The following is an 18,173-nucleotide window of genomic DNA, read 5'->3' as shown; positions in this document are numbered from 1 at the left end:
AATTATTCTATGCATAAAGCCTTTCAAAATCGCGTTAAAAATGGCCTAGAACGCACCGTTTTCGAGTTACCCCCTATTTTTAAAATTCGACAGAATCTTTTCTAATGTATTGAATAAGTTATACATATACGGGTGTAATCTTCTTTAATGTATTTGAATGAGTTACATACATACTGGATCAATTTATTGAAATCGATTATCCCGCTTTCGCTGAAAGTAATGATATAAAATTTTTTTAAATTAATTTAAAAGTGATTTTGTAATCGAAATACAGGCGGATGGCCGCTTGGTTAGAAAGAAACTATCACAAAATAGATTGGAAGAACGGTGACATTGTATACAGCGAAGATGTTATGAAGAATTTTTGTTCACAGTTCTCTACAATATACACAAAGGGGTTGGAGAAATCTGAATTTTTGCGATGATATCCTAACGATGTTCGAATGATCAAGAGAACCTACCATAGCCGAATTTGAATTATATCGTAACCTGTCCGTACCATAAAGTACATCCAAGCGCTGGGTGGAGGTTTCTAATTTTATTAGCACTATTTTAAGAACAAAAGGCAAAGAACCGAAAAGAAGGGGCTTTGGTTATGAGGGTTGAAATGGCATGGTTTGGGTCAGGGAGGCAGCCTCCGCGTCTAGGACGTCTGGTCTTACCCACATGCAAGAGTGGAGTAGTTTGGGCATACCATGAAGGTGCGTGTGACCAGGGGCATGAAGCAATGGGTGTGTGAAATGCATGCCCTGAGCTGGTTAGGGTAGGGCTGGAAAGGGCAACCTCTCCCACCTAGGAGAGTCTCAGCTATTCACAAGAGGAGATCGGAACCCTCTGTTGAAGTGGGGGGGACCCCAACAGGTGAAGTTCAAGAGAGGACCAAGATAGGAGGCAGTCTACTGCCGTGACATCTGGGGGCGACTGATGGTATGCATTCCGGCAATTACTGATTGGTCCTAGGAAGCTTAAAATGAAGAATGGTGGTTCAGTACCAAAATATTTAGTTATAAAGAAAAAAGACAGCGATTTTTTGAATATTTGTATTCGATTGCTTGAAGCAAAATGATATTTTAAAAACGAGTATGGCAGACATATTAATTGAATTTGAGTCTTAATCGAATATTCCTTGATAAAACTGCTGCGTACTGTTAACTAAACTGCTTAACTGTTTTTACTATTGACCAAAGATAGTCTACTCTTGTTTTATGAATGACAAGACTAACTGCTCAATTTTCAGTTTAATATAAATGTCATGAAGTTACCACCCTGTGATATGGCAAGTCATTTTTTTATAAAAAAGGTAGGTACTAACTCTCACATGTTAATTCATAACTCAGTTGTTTAGCATCCCAGAGTTTGTAATTTTGGATTGTTTATTTTTTTAAAGCTACTGACCTTTCCTTGATTGTTATAGGAACAGGAAGTTTATAGGAAAAATAATTTTTATCAATTTTATTTACCACAAAATCAATTTAAATTGTGTATTACTCATCAGTGCAGTCTCTCTCAACTGCAGTGTACTTATCCTATCATTGTGGAATTTTCTCAACTAAACAACTATAATTTACAACTGCTTTCTTAGTATTTCTAATTTTTTTGAATAAAGTAAATTATAAAATGAAAAATAATCCCAGGTTTAATTTATTGCTTTGTTTATATACTTTCTTAAATCATGAAATTTTGACAATAAAACTAATATTTTTTTTATCTGCAGACAAAACATTTGAAACTGAACATAAGTAACGAAAACCAATGTGGAATATTCATTCCATGAATCTGCTGTATGTCCAACACCTCCATCTAATAATTCATTCACAAAATTCTTTCTTTTTTTAATTTAATATCGCATCAACCTTATTTCATACAAAATTGTCATTAGCAAAATATCTAGTGGATTACATTAAATTACAGATTGCTGCTTGTAGCAGTAAGTAGCAATTCAGGAATTTAACATAAATCTAAATGAACATGTCGAGTTAGAATTTGTTACTTATAATTCACAGTTATATATAGTGCTGAAAATTCAAGTCCTTCAGATAATTTAGTTTTCTCACAATTTGTCACTTTAAAGAATTTTTCTAGATCTTTTGTTTCGTGCTTTCTGTTTGATAGTGTGGATGACTTTCCATACTACCAAACTGGTAATAATGTGTTTTACTGATAAATGGAATATTCATAACTGTAATACCTGCCAATATTCAGATAGAATTCGCTCCTTTTTCAATCTGACACTTTGGCACTATTTGGTTTTGGTTCCAGTTGGCTGAAGTTAGTGTGTCCTATTCTCAATAGTTACACTTTTTTTTTTACTGAAAACTGCTATGGAAACCTTCTTAAAGAGAAAAGGATTATCAGCTTAAAAAAGATACAAATAATAGTAATAGCACAAGAGTTAACTTTACTCTATATGATTTCTATTTTTTATTCAGAATTCTTTTTAAGCTCTTGCTAAGGTACGATTTTCATATAGGAATGACAGAGTTTGTATTTTTAAGTTCCAAACTCTTACAATAACAGAATCTTTAAAGTAGTATCTATATTTATATATATGTATAACAACATTTCTTACTGTTTTACTAATTAGTTATTAACACTGTTGGGAAGTAAAAGGTTGTCTGCAAACAACAAAGTGTAACAATTATTAGTTAAGTGTAAAAAATGGCCCACTGAGCTGGTCAACTTGTGGTCAATGGTGGTTAACCTGTCATTGCAAATCATTTGTTTAAAGTCTCAGGAATGGTCGACAGAGTCTGTACAAAACTACATCTCATTTACATGCTATCCTTATCTCATTAGGTCAGGGGGGGGGGGGGGGGGGTTGCTTATTATTCATTAGTTGAACAGATTGCAATATACATATTAGGAAAATAAAATAATATTTTCAGGAGGTTTGCAATAAAAACTTTTGGAAACAGTTTATTTTTATATTTACCATCACAGAAGAGATGCCAGTAGGAGTTTGTTTACCTTATCTTCTAAATAACTGAGAATGACAGATACAAAACTTGAAATAAGCTCTTCCTGTCTGTCTAAAAATGAATAAATGTTTTTTTTTCTTCTTGTTCCATTGAATGTAAAATATGATCTGGCATGAATAACAGGTCTACTATATCTATATTTTGGGTTGAGACTGGCCTTGTAATAAAAACATAAGATAGTAGCTTTGTCACTTTTTTGGATTACTTTGCTTATTTTTTTTGAATTATTTTCTCCATTACTAAATAAAATTACTCATAAAATTTTGATTTTATGAGTACATTTCTAGATGTTTGATTACCTGAATCCTTTCATTTTAGAAAAGAAATGATGAAATATTAGGCAGTTCATAATGTGTGAAACTTACCTGCATAAAGACTCAATACTATAGAGATGGCCAACAAATCTCTTAGATTACCTTTTTTTGCTATGAGATTGCCACCTCATATTTTATCTTCATTAGATTTAACTAATTTACACATATTATTCAACCAAGATTATGTAAAAATTTATACAAAATATTTCTAAGAAGAAAATGGAACTACCTTCTTGGATCCTTTCACTCTCAGAAATATTTAATTAACTGGTGCAATGCCCAACATGAACATATATGGCAGAATTGATACATCCTTATCGTGCGCAAAATAATTACCAAATTACTCAGGAGCAAGACTTATGGTATAGGAAATTAAAAATATTTATAATTAGTTTGATTTATAATGGAGTATGAAACCAATAATAAAACTAATTAAAAAACATACCAGACTATTGAGATTTTGCAATATTGCACTATATCTAGATGCTGAGCAAATTTTGTAAATTTATAATTCACACCAGAAATTATTTGAACGTTAGATAACATTTATTTACTTATACAGTAATAACAGGCTATGCCCAATAATGACTAATTATAGTTGATAATAAACTTTTTATAGCATGAAAAAATCCTGACTGGGACTTGAACTTGGAGCCTACAGGATGAAAGACAGTGATGGTACTACTATGCCACAAGATTGGTAGAGCATTGAATAAGATAGATAAATATCTATTACTAAACTATACATATAAAAAACCCAATTTACTTTTGTATAAGGATAAAAGGAAAATTCAGAATATGTAAAAAAGTATTATTACAGAAATTTATTATTACAAATTATTATCACATTTTTTAAAAAAATTGTTAAATAATAATATATAGCATATAATTTTGAAAATAAAAAATATGAATTACAAAGGCAGATATATGTGTTCAATTAAAAGAAGAGATGAATTAATAAATCTGTGAAAAAATATCTAAATAAAGAAGGAAACAGCTGTTAATTGAATAAGTTAATTAATAATATTGATTAAAAATAATAATAATAATATTAAGCTAATATTAATAACAATTAAATGACTAAATGAATGTGACTAAAATGAAATCTTAGCAATTAGCAAAAATTCCTATGATGAAATTAATTAATTACATTGTTTAAATACATATAATATATATATATATATATATATATATATATATATATATATAAGCCGTTTCCTTATTTACATTAAACATGTATTTTTCACAGGTTAATAAAATTTTTAATAACAATTCTATAATATAGTATTATTTGATTTTTAGAGTTTTAAATTAATGTTACTAATAAGAAATTAGTATTATTGTTATTATTAATTAATATTAAAGCTGTAAGCTTTATTATATATAAATATAAAAAAAGAAAAAAAAAACAGATTCTCGCTTCGCAGTCAATACTGTAATCGATTTCTTTTATACATAATTTTTCTAAATAATGTAATTTGTAAAAACTATATGAATAAAAAATGAAATGTAAAAGAAATACACATTTTAATGTCTTAAGATATGTGGTAAATAGATGTATTTGAAAATTAATATACATGTAACTATAATTCGTCAGCACTAAGTGTAGCATTCTGTGATACCTTAACATTATCTATTATAAAATATTTATAATATTTTTTAATCTACAATATTTGAGTTAAATCGATCACAGTAAAATTATTATTATTAATACATTTTCAAATATATTTACTATTACTTCATTTCTTTTTTTAAACTAATAATATTAGTCACCTATTCATCATATAACTTACACACAATAATAATAACATTTATTCAATAATTATAAAAAGAAAAAAAGAACAATCAAACAGAATTATGTATATTAATAATTAGAACCGAGAATTGAGCATAATTTATAAAATTGGAAAAAATATTTATATAAATATATATAAACAATATTTTAAATAATTTACCTCGATTCTAACTGGAAACATACAAAGAATATGTATACATTCTCAAACATTCAAAGCAACTTTAAAATAATACTACAAACACTCTTAAAAGCGCAATCATATCATTTTCACATACATACGTCTATAATACAAATTTTATTAGGAATTATATAGTTAATAATTATATTTATATAATAATAATAGTCATAACTACCGTAACTAGAAATACAAATCCTCCAGTGGCTATTTACTAACATGCATATATATGTAGATCATAGACGGAGACGTGTTAGAAAAGAAATACAAAAATAAATTAAATAAGAAATACTTTACACAAAAGACTCATAAATTTCATAATAATTATTTTACATAATAAGTTACTATTATAGAAGGAAAGATGTATATGATAGTTAAAAGAAAAATGAGAAAAATGTTATTTACAACAAGAACCTACACCGAAAGAAAGTAAAATTAATAATTATAAAAAAAAATAAATCCCCGTTTGAGCTAATTAAAAATACAGTGAGTTCAACAGCCATCGGAGGAGATGATTCAATAAATACAATAAAAATACATTTTAGATCTATTTATGAATATTTTTAAAAGTAATTACTCAAAATTAATCTGAAATGTATTTTTCACTAATTGAAATTTTCCTATATTCAATTTGAAATAAACTAGTAAAGATCTGTTGAGAGGGCCATTAAAAGAAAACTAAGGCAGTACGTTGAATATAATCTCGAAAGTTCCCTCGATCGTTTGCTTTTTGAAAGCGTTTTGGTTAAGAGGGAAGGTCTTCAAGGCAGTGTTAAATAGAGGCCCTCTCATCTTGTCAAGTCTCATGAGAGGTAGTCAGGAGAAGGCTCTGCAACCGGCTCCGGTGTAGTGAACAGAGGGTTTGGGAACTCTGGAGGATGTGGCAGCGGCCCACTTGTCTTCGGCCTTCGCCGGTAGGCTATTAACCAGCACGATACAGCCACTGCCACTGCGACTAGTGCCAAAAGAGCCGTAATTACTAAAGCGATAATGAAGCCTATCATGGAGACACAGATGTCTTCGACTTGTTGTATCTCTGGAGCTAAACAATGAAACAAACTAATTAATCAAAACATATTTTCAATTTTAATTTATCTAAAATAATACAAAAAATCTTATTACATAATTCTTAGCACTAATGTTCTTCTTTTTAAATAAAAAGTAAAATTTGTACCCTTCAGTGGAAGGTAGCCTAATTGTTGTATATTTTGGTATATTCTAAATATACCTGTACACTATTGAATCAAGAATAGGCAAGGATGTTAATCAAGGAAGCTTATGCTTACTCCTGTGCTTTTGGGCCTTTTATTTTTGGAGAAATATAAGCAGCTGCAATGTATTCACTCTCCGGCTATAAAAATTATTTTCAGTGACAGACAGCTTATCCACTTCAAATATAATCGGAGATCAGTATATCTTTACAAACCTTACGTAAAATCTACTATTTTTCTTATTAGCTTTAAAAACAATCAAATAAATCAACAAATGATTTTCACAGAATTCCAAGTACAAAGTTTTGGAACAATACCATGCCCAAACCTTGCACCAATAAATAAAACTTGTTTACAAAGCTGGTCAAATAGCTGTAGAAAAATTTATATGACAATGACAAAGTAATTTGTCATTGTCATTTGTAGTGCAGTGATGATTTGTTAGAGAAAGCATACTTGAGAGAACTGATATTGTAATCAAGCAATTTATTTCCAGGCACACCAAATACACTGAGGTCCATGAAACTACGTTAAAAAATTAATAAACTTGTGTTGTAGAAGTATAATAATTTATTTAAAAAATAAAATACATTAAAAACATTAACTGGAGTTTGTATTTTTACTTTCTTAATATATTTAATATGTTTTATTATATTTATTATACTACTTTTACTTTTTGGTTTTTTGCAGCATTTTCATTAAACCTCTTTAAAAACACAATTAAAAATAATCCCTTAGATTCTTCAGACTAAATGTCTGTCAACTAATGATCATCTATTAATAAATACATATAAAATTACCATAAATAAAGAAATTTCTATTAAAAAAATGGGTATTACTTTACATGACTAAGACCATGTGAAAATACCTAAATATTCCTCTTTAATCCCTTTTATTCTTTTAAATCTTATGATAGACAATTAATAGGCGAAGGATATTTACAACAAATATATTTGTCTAAGGATGACAACTGCATCTTAGGTTAATGTAATTTTAGTTACAACTAAAAAAGTAAGTCTATAAGTTGTACTCATATGAATATCAATGTAATATATATAAACATGTTATGAATTAACATCAAATATTATTAAACAACTAAGTTACAAACAATTTTGATTAAGTTTGTAATTTACGAGTAGTTAATTTTATTTGCTATTAAAACTGAGTTTTATCCACTTTACTGTAATATACTGTGAACAGATAAAACTATATTTTACCTTCTGTCGGATCGATAAATCGTTCTTCTCGTCTTTCAAATGTGAGAATTGCGTTCGACTGTATTGTTATTTCTTCTCGTAATTGTCCTTCATTGAATGATTCTGTTATATCTACAGCTGTGGTATTATGAACAGCAATTTCTCTTCGTCTACGTCCGTAGGCATTATAACCTCGGCAATTAACCTGAAATAACAAAATTCACCATGAAGTAATTCATATGTAAAATAAAATTTTTTAACTTTTGTATCGAAACTATTAGAATCAAAATAAAAAATATTAGCACTCTACATTAGGAGTGCTTATTATTAAGAATGATTCTTATACATAAAACAATTTTATTAATTATTAATTGCTATTATTTGGCCATTCAATAAACAATTTTTGGTTCTGGGTAGTTTTTCTATCATTTACAATAAAAAATTAACTGATATAATGATATTTTAACTGATAACAAAAAATACATTACGTATTAATATTTTTTATTAATAAATGACCAAAATAATCCCCAACCTTAAGGTGAACAGTTCCCTTGCTTTTTTGTCTGCGTAAGAAATTAGTTATTAAATGTCTAACTTTACATAAATTTTGTAATTACTAAATCAGCAAAAGCAGGCTGAGTAAAATTAAATAAATATATAGATGAATCATTTGACTATCAGTGTATTATATGATTAACATGCTTAGTTACAGACTGAAGTAATAAATGTTTGAGTCCTAAGTCATTAAAACTAAAACAAGGCTAACTGAATGAAATAAGAATAATATTCTATTAATAAAACAAATATAATACAATAAGGATTAAACATGATTTTAAATGAAATTTTGACTATAAAATTAAAATTATATATAAACAGAAATAAAAATTATTGACAGATATACTTAATCACTTTTTTTGCTTTTGACCTATAACAACTTACTCTCTTCAACTCACTGTATTTATAAATTCACTTCAATGAGAGAAAAATTTCAATTAAAATGTGAATATTGATAAACATTTTAACAACTCCATCCTAGCAGTAGATGTAATTTATAAAATTAATCTTTTTTGCATTCATCGCAGAGATGTGTGAAAGTATTACATTTATAATATTAACATAATAATATTGCAATTAACTATATATTTGTATCATAATTAAATGTTTGCATAATATTAAAAATAATCTGACAGATTACCTCAAAAGTAAAAGTAAAAATAAATATATACAATATAAAATAAAGTATTAAAAGGAATCAACTTACAGGTTGACATTTTCCAAAACAGACGCGGATGTTACACTGGAATCGGATGTTATCACTACTTGGGAACTTGAATGCATTGAATCCTGCAAGCAGAGATTGAGTTTCTGGATTGTAATCCCATTCTCCAAAAATTGTTGGATCTGTTGCACAACCATTTTCATCGGTGACTATATATTCATTTTCAACAGAATCTTCCATTGTTTTAGCTACACAGCTTCGTGCAAATCCTCCATATATACCTTTAAAAGAAAATTATAAAATCTATTATTAAAACATTTTGATTTATAATATTTTTTTTAAGAAAAAGGTGCCACAAAATGGATTTTTAATAAAACTATTAAGTAATTTAGTAAACTGAATAAGACAGAAAACCCCGAAAAGTTAATAAGATACATATTAAAAAATAATTTTTATTAAAACTTGATGCTTTTAATTAGGTATATAAATAGATATATAAAATTGAAGTGCTAGTTTCACATTGTATATGAAGATCAAGTTGACAATCTGAAATATACAATTTTTAACTTTTATATTTACAATTATTTGCATCTCCCTTGATAATATAAATTCATGTCAAAAGGGAATGTGTTCAATTAAGGTTGAATAAACTGGTTAGTCTTTCATCAAATTTTTTTGAGATCCAATACTGGTTTCCACACTCTTTAAATTCTAAAAAACTTTAGTTATAGGTCCAGATTCTACACGTTATATTTTCAGTTTACTGGCAGAAACAGAAGAAAAGTAATACCAGTCAAAAATAGCAAGATTCTTCTCATTGGGCTTTTTTCAGTTTATATGCATATGTGTTGCCTTGATTTTAGTCTATATCTCAGGATAGTTCAATCTACAGTTACAAAATTTGGTTTGGTAGGTTGTGTATTAGGAGGAATTGATGGTATGTATTTTTGGATTAAACCAAGTTTTGAAGTGGCCTGGACTTATGAAATCTTATTTATGTATATGAAAAATTATCAGAAAATACTGCAGACTTAAATAATCTGAATCAACTAAAATCATGCCAGAGATCAGCTGAAAATTTGGATTACCAGGAGGCTGTATTCTAAGATCAAAAAATTTAGAATTAGAGTGGAAAGTCTACGTGTAATACTAAACATGTAGTATAATCTGTTAGTTAATTTCAAAATAATGAACATTTACCCATTTTTTTATTTTCACTGAACAAAATAAATTTTTAAAGTAAGAAGTTTCTAAATGATAATTTAATATACGATAAAAGAAAAAAATAATTTAAATGACTTAATAAAGTCAAACATAATGAAACTAATAACTTTCGTTATTGTTGAAATTAGTTATTTTTTGAGTCAATATTTTGAGTCAATATAATGGATAGAGTAAACGTGGATATAGTAGGAATTAGTGAGGTTCGGTGGGATGAGGAAGGCGACTTTTGGTCGGGTGACTTTAGAGTAATTAACTCAGCGTCAAATAATGGGCAGGCAGGAGTAGGTTTCGTGATGAACAAGAAAATAGGGAGGAGAGTGGAGTATTTCAAGACGCATAGCGATAGAGTCATTGTAATAAGGATAAATTCAAAACCTAAACCGACAACGATTGTTAACGTCTATATGCCTACAAGCGCCCATGATGATGATGAGATAGAATGTGTATACGAAGAGATTGATGAAGCAATTAAACACGTAAAAGGAGATGAAAATTTAATAATAGTTGGAGATTGGAATGCAAGCATTGGAAAAGGCAAGGAAGGAAATATAGTGGGTGAATACGGGCTGGGCAAAAGGAATGAAAGAGGGGACCGACTTATAGAGTTTTGCACGAAGTATAATTTAGTAATTGCCAACACCCAATTTAAAAATCATAATAGAAGAATATACACTTGGAAAAAGCCAGGCGATACTGCAAGGTATCAGATAGATTATGTCATGGTTAAGCAAAGATTTAGAAATCAACTCGTGGACTGCAAAACTTACCCTGGAGCAGACATTGATAGCGACCATAATTTGGTGATAATGAAATGTAGATTGGGGTTTAAAAACCTGAAGAAAAGGTGTCAGATGAATCGGTGGAATTTAGAGAAGCTTGAGGAAGAGGAGGTAAAGAAGATTTTTGAGGAGGACATCGCAAGAGGTCTGAGTAAAAAAGATAAGGTAGAAAATGTAGAAGAAGAATGGGAGAATGTTAAAAAGGAAATTCTTAAATCAGCAGAAGCAAACTTAGGCGGAATAAAGAGAACTGGTAGAAAACCTTGGGTTTCAGACGATATATTGCAGCTGATGGATGAACGTAGAAAATATAAGAATGCTAGTGATGAAGAAAGTAAAAGGAACTATCGGCAATTAAGAAATGCTATAAACAGGAAGTGCAAACTGGCGAAAGAAGAGTGGATTAAAGAAAAGTGTTCAGAAGTGGAAAGAGAAATGAACATTGGTAAAATAGACGGAGCATACAGGAAAGTTAAGGAAAATTTTGGGGTACATAAATTAAAATCTAATAATGTGTTAAACAAAGATGGTACACCTATATATAATACGAAAGGTAAAGTCGATAGATGGGTGGAATATATTGAAGAGTTATACGGAGGAAATGAATTAGAAAATGGTTTTATAGAGGAAGAAGAGGAAGTTGAGGAGGATGAAATGGGAGAAACAATACTGAGATCTGAATTTAAGAGAGCATTAAAAGATTTAAATGGCAGAAAGGCTCCTGGAATAGACGGAATACCTGTAGAATTACTGCGCAGTGCAGGGGAGGAGGCGATTGATAGATTATACAAACTGGTGTGTAATATTTATGAAAAAGGGGAATTTCCGTCAGACTTCAAAAAAAGTGTTATAGTAATGATACCAAAGAAATCAGGGGCAGATAAATGTGAAGAATACAGAACAATTAGTTTAACTAGTCATGCATCAAAAATCTTAACTAGAATTCTATACAGAAGAATTGAGAGGAGAGTGGAGGAAGTGTTAGGAGAAGACCAATTTGGTTTCAGGAAAAGTATAGGGACAAGGGAAGCAATTTTAGGCCTCAGATTAATAGTAGAAGGAAGATTAAAGAAAAACAAACCAACATACTTGGCGTTTATAGACCTAGAAAAGGCATTCGATAACGTAGACTGGAATAAAATGTTCAGCATTTTAAAAAAATTAGGGTTCAAATACAGAGATAGAAGAACAATTGCTAACATGTACAGGAACCAAACAGCAACAGTAGCAATTGAAGAACATAAGAAAGAAGCCATAATAAGAAAGGGAGTCCGACAAGGATGTTCCCTATCTCCGTTACTTTTTAATCTTTACATGGAACTAGCAGTTAATGATGTTAAAGAACAATTTAGATTCGGAGTAACAGTACAAGGTGAAAAGATAAAGATGCTACGATTTGCTGATGATATAGTAATTCTAGCCGAGAATAAAAAGGATTTAGAAGAAACAATGAACGGCATAGATGAAGTCCTACGCAAGAACTATCGCATGAAAATAAACAAGAACAAAACAAAAGTAATGAAATGTAGTAGAAATAACAAAGATGGACCACTGAATGTGAAAATAGGAGGAGAAAAGATTATGGAGGTAGAAGAATTTTGTTATTTGGGAAGTAGAATTACTAAAGATGGACGAAGCAGGAGCGATATAAAATGCCGAATAGCACAAGCTAAACGAGCCTTCAGTAAGAAATATAAGTTGTTTACATCAAAAATTAATTTAAATGTCAGGAAAAGATTTTTGAAAGTGTATGTTTGGAGTGTCGCTTTATATGGAAGTGAAACTTGGACGATCGGAGTATCTGAGAAGAAAAGGTTAGAAGCTTTTGAAATGTGGTGCTATAGGAGAATGTTAAAAATCAGATGGGTGGATAAAGTGACAAATGAGGAGGTATTGCGGCAAATAGATGAAGAAAGAAGCATTTGGAAAAATATACTTAAAAGAAGAGACAGACTTATAGGCCACATACTAAGGCATCCTGGAATAGTCGCTTTAATATTGGAAGGACAGGTAGAAGGAAAAAATTGTGTAGGCAGGCCACGTTTGGAATATGTAAAACAAATTGTTAGGGATGTAGGATGTAGAGGGTATACTGAAATGAAACGACTAGCACTAGATAGGGAATCTTGGAGAGCTGCATCAAACCAGTCAAATGACTGAAGACAAAAAAAAAAAATGAGTCAATAATCCTTAAAACTTCTACAAAACAATGTATTTTTCAATGTATTTTTTTTGAAAAGATATATTTTCTTACTGTCAATCCCTGAAAGAAATTTTAAAGATTGTTAACTAAAAAAAATAACCAATTTCAACAATAACCAAAAATTATCAGTTTTAATATGTTTGACTTTATTAAGTCATTTAAATTATAATTATTTTTTTCGTATATTAAATTATCATTTAGATAACTTCTTACTTTAAAAATTTACATTGTTTTGTAAGTACAGCATTAAGATATTGCAATGTACAATGTTGTTTGATAAAAGAAATTGGTTTAATGCCACCATACCTTATTGCACAAACTACAAGTACTTCATTAAAATGGTACACTTGGTAATAATTTGTTTTACTCTTTGATGTAATTTTTTTTTGGAACAAAACATTTTTATAAATCCTACATTGTTTGTTTGGGTCACCAAGGGGTTCAAACTGTTGAAAATTTCATTAAAAAAAGAATTTCATAAAAGTCACTTCCAAAAATCTTCCACCTTTTTCTAAATAATCATAATTCTTATCAAAGGATTAAGGTGATAAAATAACCCCTCTCTTAAATGCAGGAATGTATACATTTTCCCTTGCTTTTAATACCAAAATTATCACAAATCTTTATTTTCCTTCAAATAAAGTAAAATCAGAGTGGAACTGGTTTAAGTCTTCAGTTAGTAAAAGATATTTTAAGACAAGAAAATCTTAGCATAGGACTGAATTGGTAGCTACTTCTTTAGCATTTAAATTTTTTTTAAATTAATTATTGTTTTTTTAATAAGAAAATTATCATTTTTAAAGTTGAAAGGAAAACAATTTTCAGTTATATCAATAGAGGAGGAATTAAATTATAAACTCTATCATGTCCAACTTTAAAAATATGTTAATACATTTTGAAATTTTATTTTAATAAATTAATTTATGGTAAACACTTTTCAAACATGAAAATATTAAATCTATAAACAATTAATTTGTGATAAAAAAATTACATATTTTTATGTAAAAATATGTAATATTCATTGGTGGCCATGATATTAATAGCTCTAAGGGTTATTATTTCATAACAATGAATAAGTACATTAAAAAGATAAAGGAAGGAAATAATTTCAAAACTTACTTGAAGGTTGTACATCAACTTGTAGCATTAAGTTATCTCCAATTTCAGCAGAATTTATTTCCTGTCCAGTATGAGTTACAATACGCATTAAACATGTTGGTGGTGGTCCTGTATTAGCAATTGTACCAGCAGTTGTTAACATTGAGACATTAAAACCAATTGTTACATTTTGAGTACCGGTTGAATAGACACATTTAATATGATAAGCCTGCGCTTTATATGTAACTAATTTTGGATGCTTTTGTATAACTAATATAAATGTCGCCTGGCCCTGTAAAAATAAAGTTTAACAATTAGCATAAATGACATCACTGTTATTAGTATTAACACCAATATTTCAGTAAAATTAATTTCCAGTTTATACTTGAGCAGTGTCATGGCATAAACATAGATACAAATTCATACAGAAATAGTATAATTATAATGCACACACACACACACACACACACACATATATATATATATATATATATATATATAAATAAATGATTTATACAGGAATATCTATGTGTATGTATGTTAATTACATAGTTATAATGGCAGCAAGTGATCTGATATGAATCATTTCACTTCCTAAAATGGCCTCCACTTCCAAGCATAACAGGCTTTCACTGGAAATGAAGTAGATTTTCATTGCCTTTTTCACGAAAATAGTTCTTAGCCAAATGTATAGTCACATAACATCACGTTAAGATAGGCAATTTATAGACTTTGCAATAAAAAATCTTCACAGAATGAAGTTAAATGTAGGATTGAATACAACATTCATATATAAACCACTATATGTAGCAGTAACACCAAAACCATGATTATATATTCAAAATAAAAAAGCTATTATTTTTTTTTGAAGGTGATGTTTATGAGTGAATAACCAGGGAGGGTTGTCATTGACAAAAGCTAACTGCAATAAAAAAAATCCCTTTCGGCATGCTGGAAGGCAGAGGTAGATTTCACTGGTGCTAAGTAGGGGATAAAAAAAGATTTCCACCTTAAAGTTAAGAAAAACTTCAAATTTACTCAATACGACAATGATTGCATGTGAAAAAAGTTTCACATGTTTAGCATATTACAATCCCATCTTCTTACAATTCCATAAATATTTTGGTCATTAATTGCTGTAAAGGTTGGTCATATCAAAAATTGTTACAGACAAAGGTTTTAGGTAATGTTTAGAGGACTAACGACCACTTTAAACCGATTAAATACTGTGCCTATTAAGGGAGGTATGATTTTTTTTGTCTTTGAAACCCCCATTTTTTCAACCCCCTGAGCCAATGGTTGGTGATATAAAAAAAATTTACTTAGATAAGTTTTAGGTCCTTATCCAAAGAATGGTAGGAACTTTAAATGAATTCGATATTTTACTTAAGAAAGTTATGCAATATATTTATTTTTTTTATTTTTTGTTTTGCTTATCCCTTGCCGTAAGGGTTAGTCATATCAAAAATTGTTTCAGATAACAGTTTTAGTAATATGTAGAGGACTAATGACCACTTTAAACAGATTCAATACTGTGCCTATTAAGGGAGGTATGATTTTTTTCTCTTCAAAACCCCTTTTTTCCAATCCATAGACCAATGGTTGGCAATATCAAAAAACTTTACTTATATAATTTTTAGGCCCTTATTCAAAGAATAGTAGGAACTATAAACATATTTGATATTTTACTTAATAAGAAAGTTATGGCAATATTTTGTTTCTTCGAAAAAGCTCTCCCCATTTCCATTCCCACGGTTCAATTTTGGCTGTTAACGAACTCAACAGAGTTGATTTTGGACAGAGTAGATTTTGGACGAGTTATTTTTAAGGAACAATTTTAAAGTGATTGGCGCAAAATTATGGCAGTTGTCGTGTCCACAAGAAAGTGAAATATATATAATATATATATAAACTTTTGAACTGATGGTGGTTTTGGGGTCTGGGGAATGTGAAATGTAAAGATATGTTGAAATTTTCCAGAAGACAAATCATGGTACCCATTACAAAAGGTAGCTTTCTTATGAAATCTACCTAAAATATAACAATACACAACACAAGTAAAATAAGAACAATTATACAGTTTGGTTTGGCTTGTGTCATTATAAATTATTATAGTTTTGTATAATTGTCACTGCCTATTGCTGTACATATATAAAAAACAGTTATACAGATTGCTTTGCTGAGCTAATCTTTAATGTAATTCTATACTTATATTTATTCATGTTTATTTTCCTTAAATTATTTAAACTATTTTGTTTAATTAATATTGAATACATTTATGTTGTACAATCTGTACAAGAGTAGCTTAGCTGTAATAAGAGTAGAATATGAAGAAAGGTAAGCTCTGATTCTTCAATAAGTGTGACAAGGCCTGACAACTGCTTTTCAACTTGTATATAAAAAAAACAGAAAAGGAACTGAAAACTGAATGAAAAATTGAGAGAGGATTAAATATCCAAGAAGAAAAAGTACTCATACAAATATTAAAATTTACCAATTTTTTTTTTTCAGCAAAAACTAAAAATGAGACAGAAGTAATGTTGGATGGCAAGGATTTATTGTTTGGAGGAATCTTTTTGAAAATAAATAAGTCTAAAACAATGATAATGAAATGTGACAGAAGTGAACGAGAACAATGACAGTATATGAATGTAATATACTGGAAGATACAGAATTTTGCTATTTAGGGAAAAAATAAACAAACTAAGATGGAAATCTAAAACAGACTAGCACAGGTAAGGAGAGTATATCCGATATATTATCTAATATAGATCTATCTGTTAGAAAGATTTTCATAAAAATATTTGTTACATAGAACATTTTATGGAAACAAAACATACAAAATATACATCAAATTTTTCCTATAATAATTCAACATTTCAAAGTGGTCTTTGAAAATTAGAATTATTTCAGAAAATGTTAAACATTAGGTAGGTTGAAAAAATACAAGATGAAGATGTCTTAAGGTGAATAAGAGAGGAGAGAAGTTTGTGGTAGAAGTGAACTAGACTGATGAGTCATATCCCATTACCTTACATCGATTAAGACATTGAAGTCTAATTGATACTGATGTAAAGGGATGTGTAGAGGATAAAAATTATAGAAGACAAAGATGAATTGAATTTATAAAACAGGTAGCTGAAGAGATACGAGATAGTAATTATGCAGAGGTTAAAAGATTAACATAGAACAAAAATGAGTGAAGTAGTATCAAATAAATCAAATGACTGATGACTCAATAACAAAATTTGAAAACTCAGGATATAAAATAATTATTAAAATGTGCGCAGCTAACATTAGGTATTCATATTATGAAACTTACATTCACTTGTATTAATCCACAGGTACCAAAATTAACTTTGAATATTTCAGTACGAGCTGTTGAATCTTGTGGTAATGTAACCACACGACGGCACTGTTCATTTTTACTGTGACCTTTAACATACAGTACACCATTAAATCCTTGTTCTGTAATGTGGATTTCAACTTGTACACCATCAGATAAACAACTAACTGCCATTTCTGGTTTTGGGAAATCTGTCCTTAGATGTGAAGTTGTATCTGAAAAGATAAAATTTTTAATTAAATACAATGCATTAAGACAATTGAAAAAAATATTAACTACTTTATCCTCTGTTTTTGTTAAAAAATGGATAATACTTTTATTCCCTAAAGATAATCCATTGTAACAAATTACTTGATAACTACCTTAAAATCCTATGTAATTAAAAGAGGCTATAACAAAAGATGCTTGTAGAAAATGCCTCAGTGTAAGAATTTTAATACAGCGATAAAATTAATATACTTCTTAAATTCATTTCTGTGGAGTTATTGTAAAAAAACACAAACATTCAAAATACAGATATTTGTGAATTTCTAAACTTATTTGGGGTTAAGTACTGAGAGACTTTATCAGGACTTCTACAACTGGATGACCTTAATGATTTTAACTTACAGATGCCTTTATTAATATAAGTAGAA

At 29.1% G+C, this 18,173-nt stretch overlaps 1 protein-coding gene across 1 annotated transcript in view; it reads right to left on the bottom strand.

Annotated features, from left to right (window-relative positions):
• Window positions 1-4,511: 4,511 nt before the first annotated feature.
• The window catches only part of dpy (fibrillin-like protein dumpy), a 705,616-nt gene continuing 691,954 nt past the window's right edge, over window positions 4,512-18,173 (bottom strand). Inside the window, exons 168-172 of the mRNA XM_075365108.1 lie at window positions 17,515-17,753; window positions 14,214-14,484; window positions 8,931-9,169; window positions 7,691-7,874; window positions 4,512-6,304 (exon numbers count right to left, since the gene is read on the bottom strand). Coding sequence (XP_075221223.1) covers window positions 6,066-6,304; window positions 7,691-7,874; window positions 8,931-9,169; window positions 14,214-14,484; window positions 17,515-17,753 — 1,172 coding nt within the window. The 3' untranslated portion in view covers window positions 4,512-6,065. The remainder of the gene's footprint in view (window positions 6,305-7,690; window positions 7,875-8,930; window positions 9,170-14,213; window positions 14,485-17,514; window positions 17,754-18,173) is intronic.

Source organism: Lycorma delicatula, chromosome 4, assembly GCF_047948215.1.
Source record: "Lycorma delicatula isolate Av1 chromosome 4, ASM4794821v1, whole genome shotgun sequence".
Lineage (NCBI taxonomy): Eukaryota > Metazoa > Arthropoda > Insecta > Hemiptera > Fulgoridae > Lycorma > Lycorma delicatula.
Note: the sequence above shows the minus strand (reverse complement) of the source record. Positions and strands in the feature narration are given on the sequence as shown.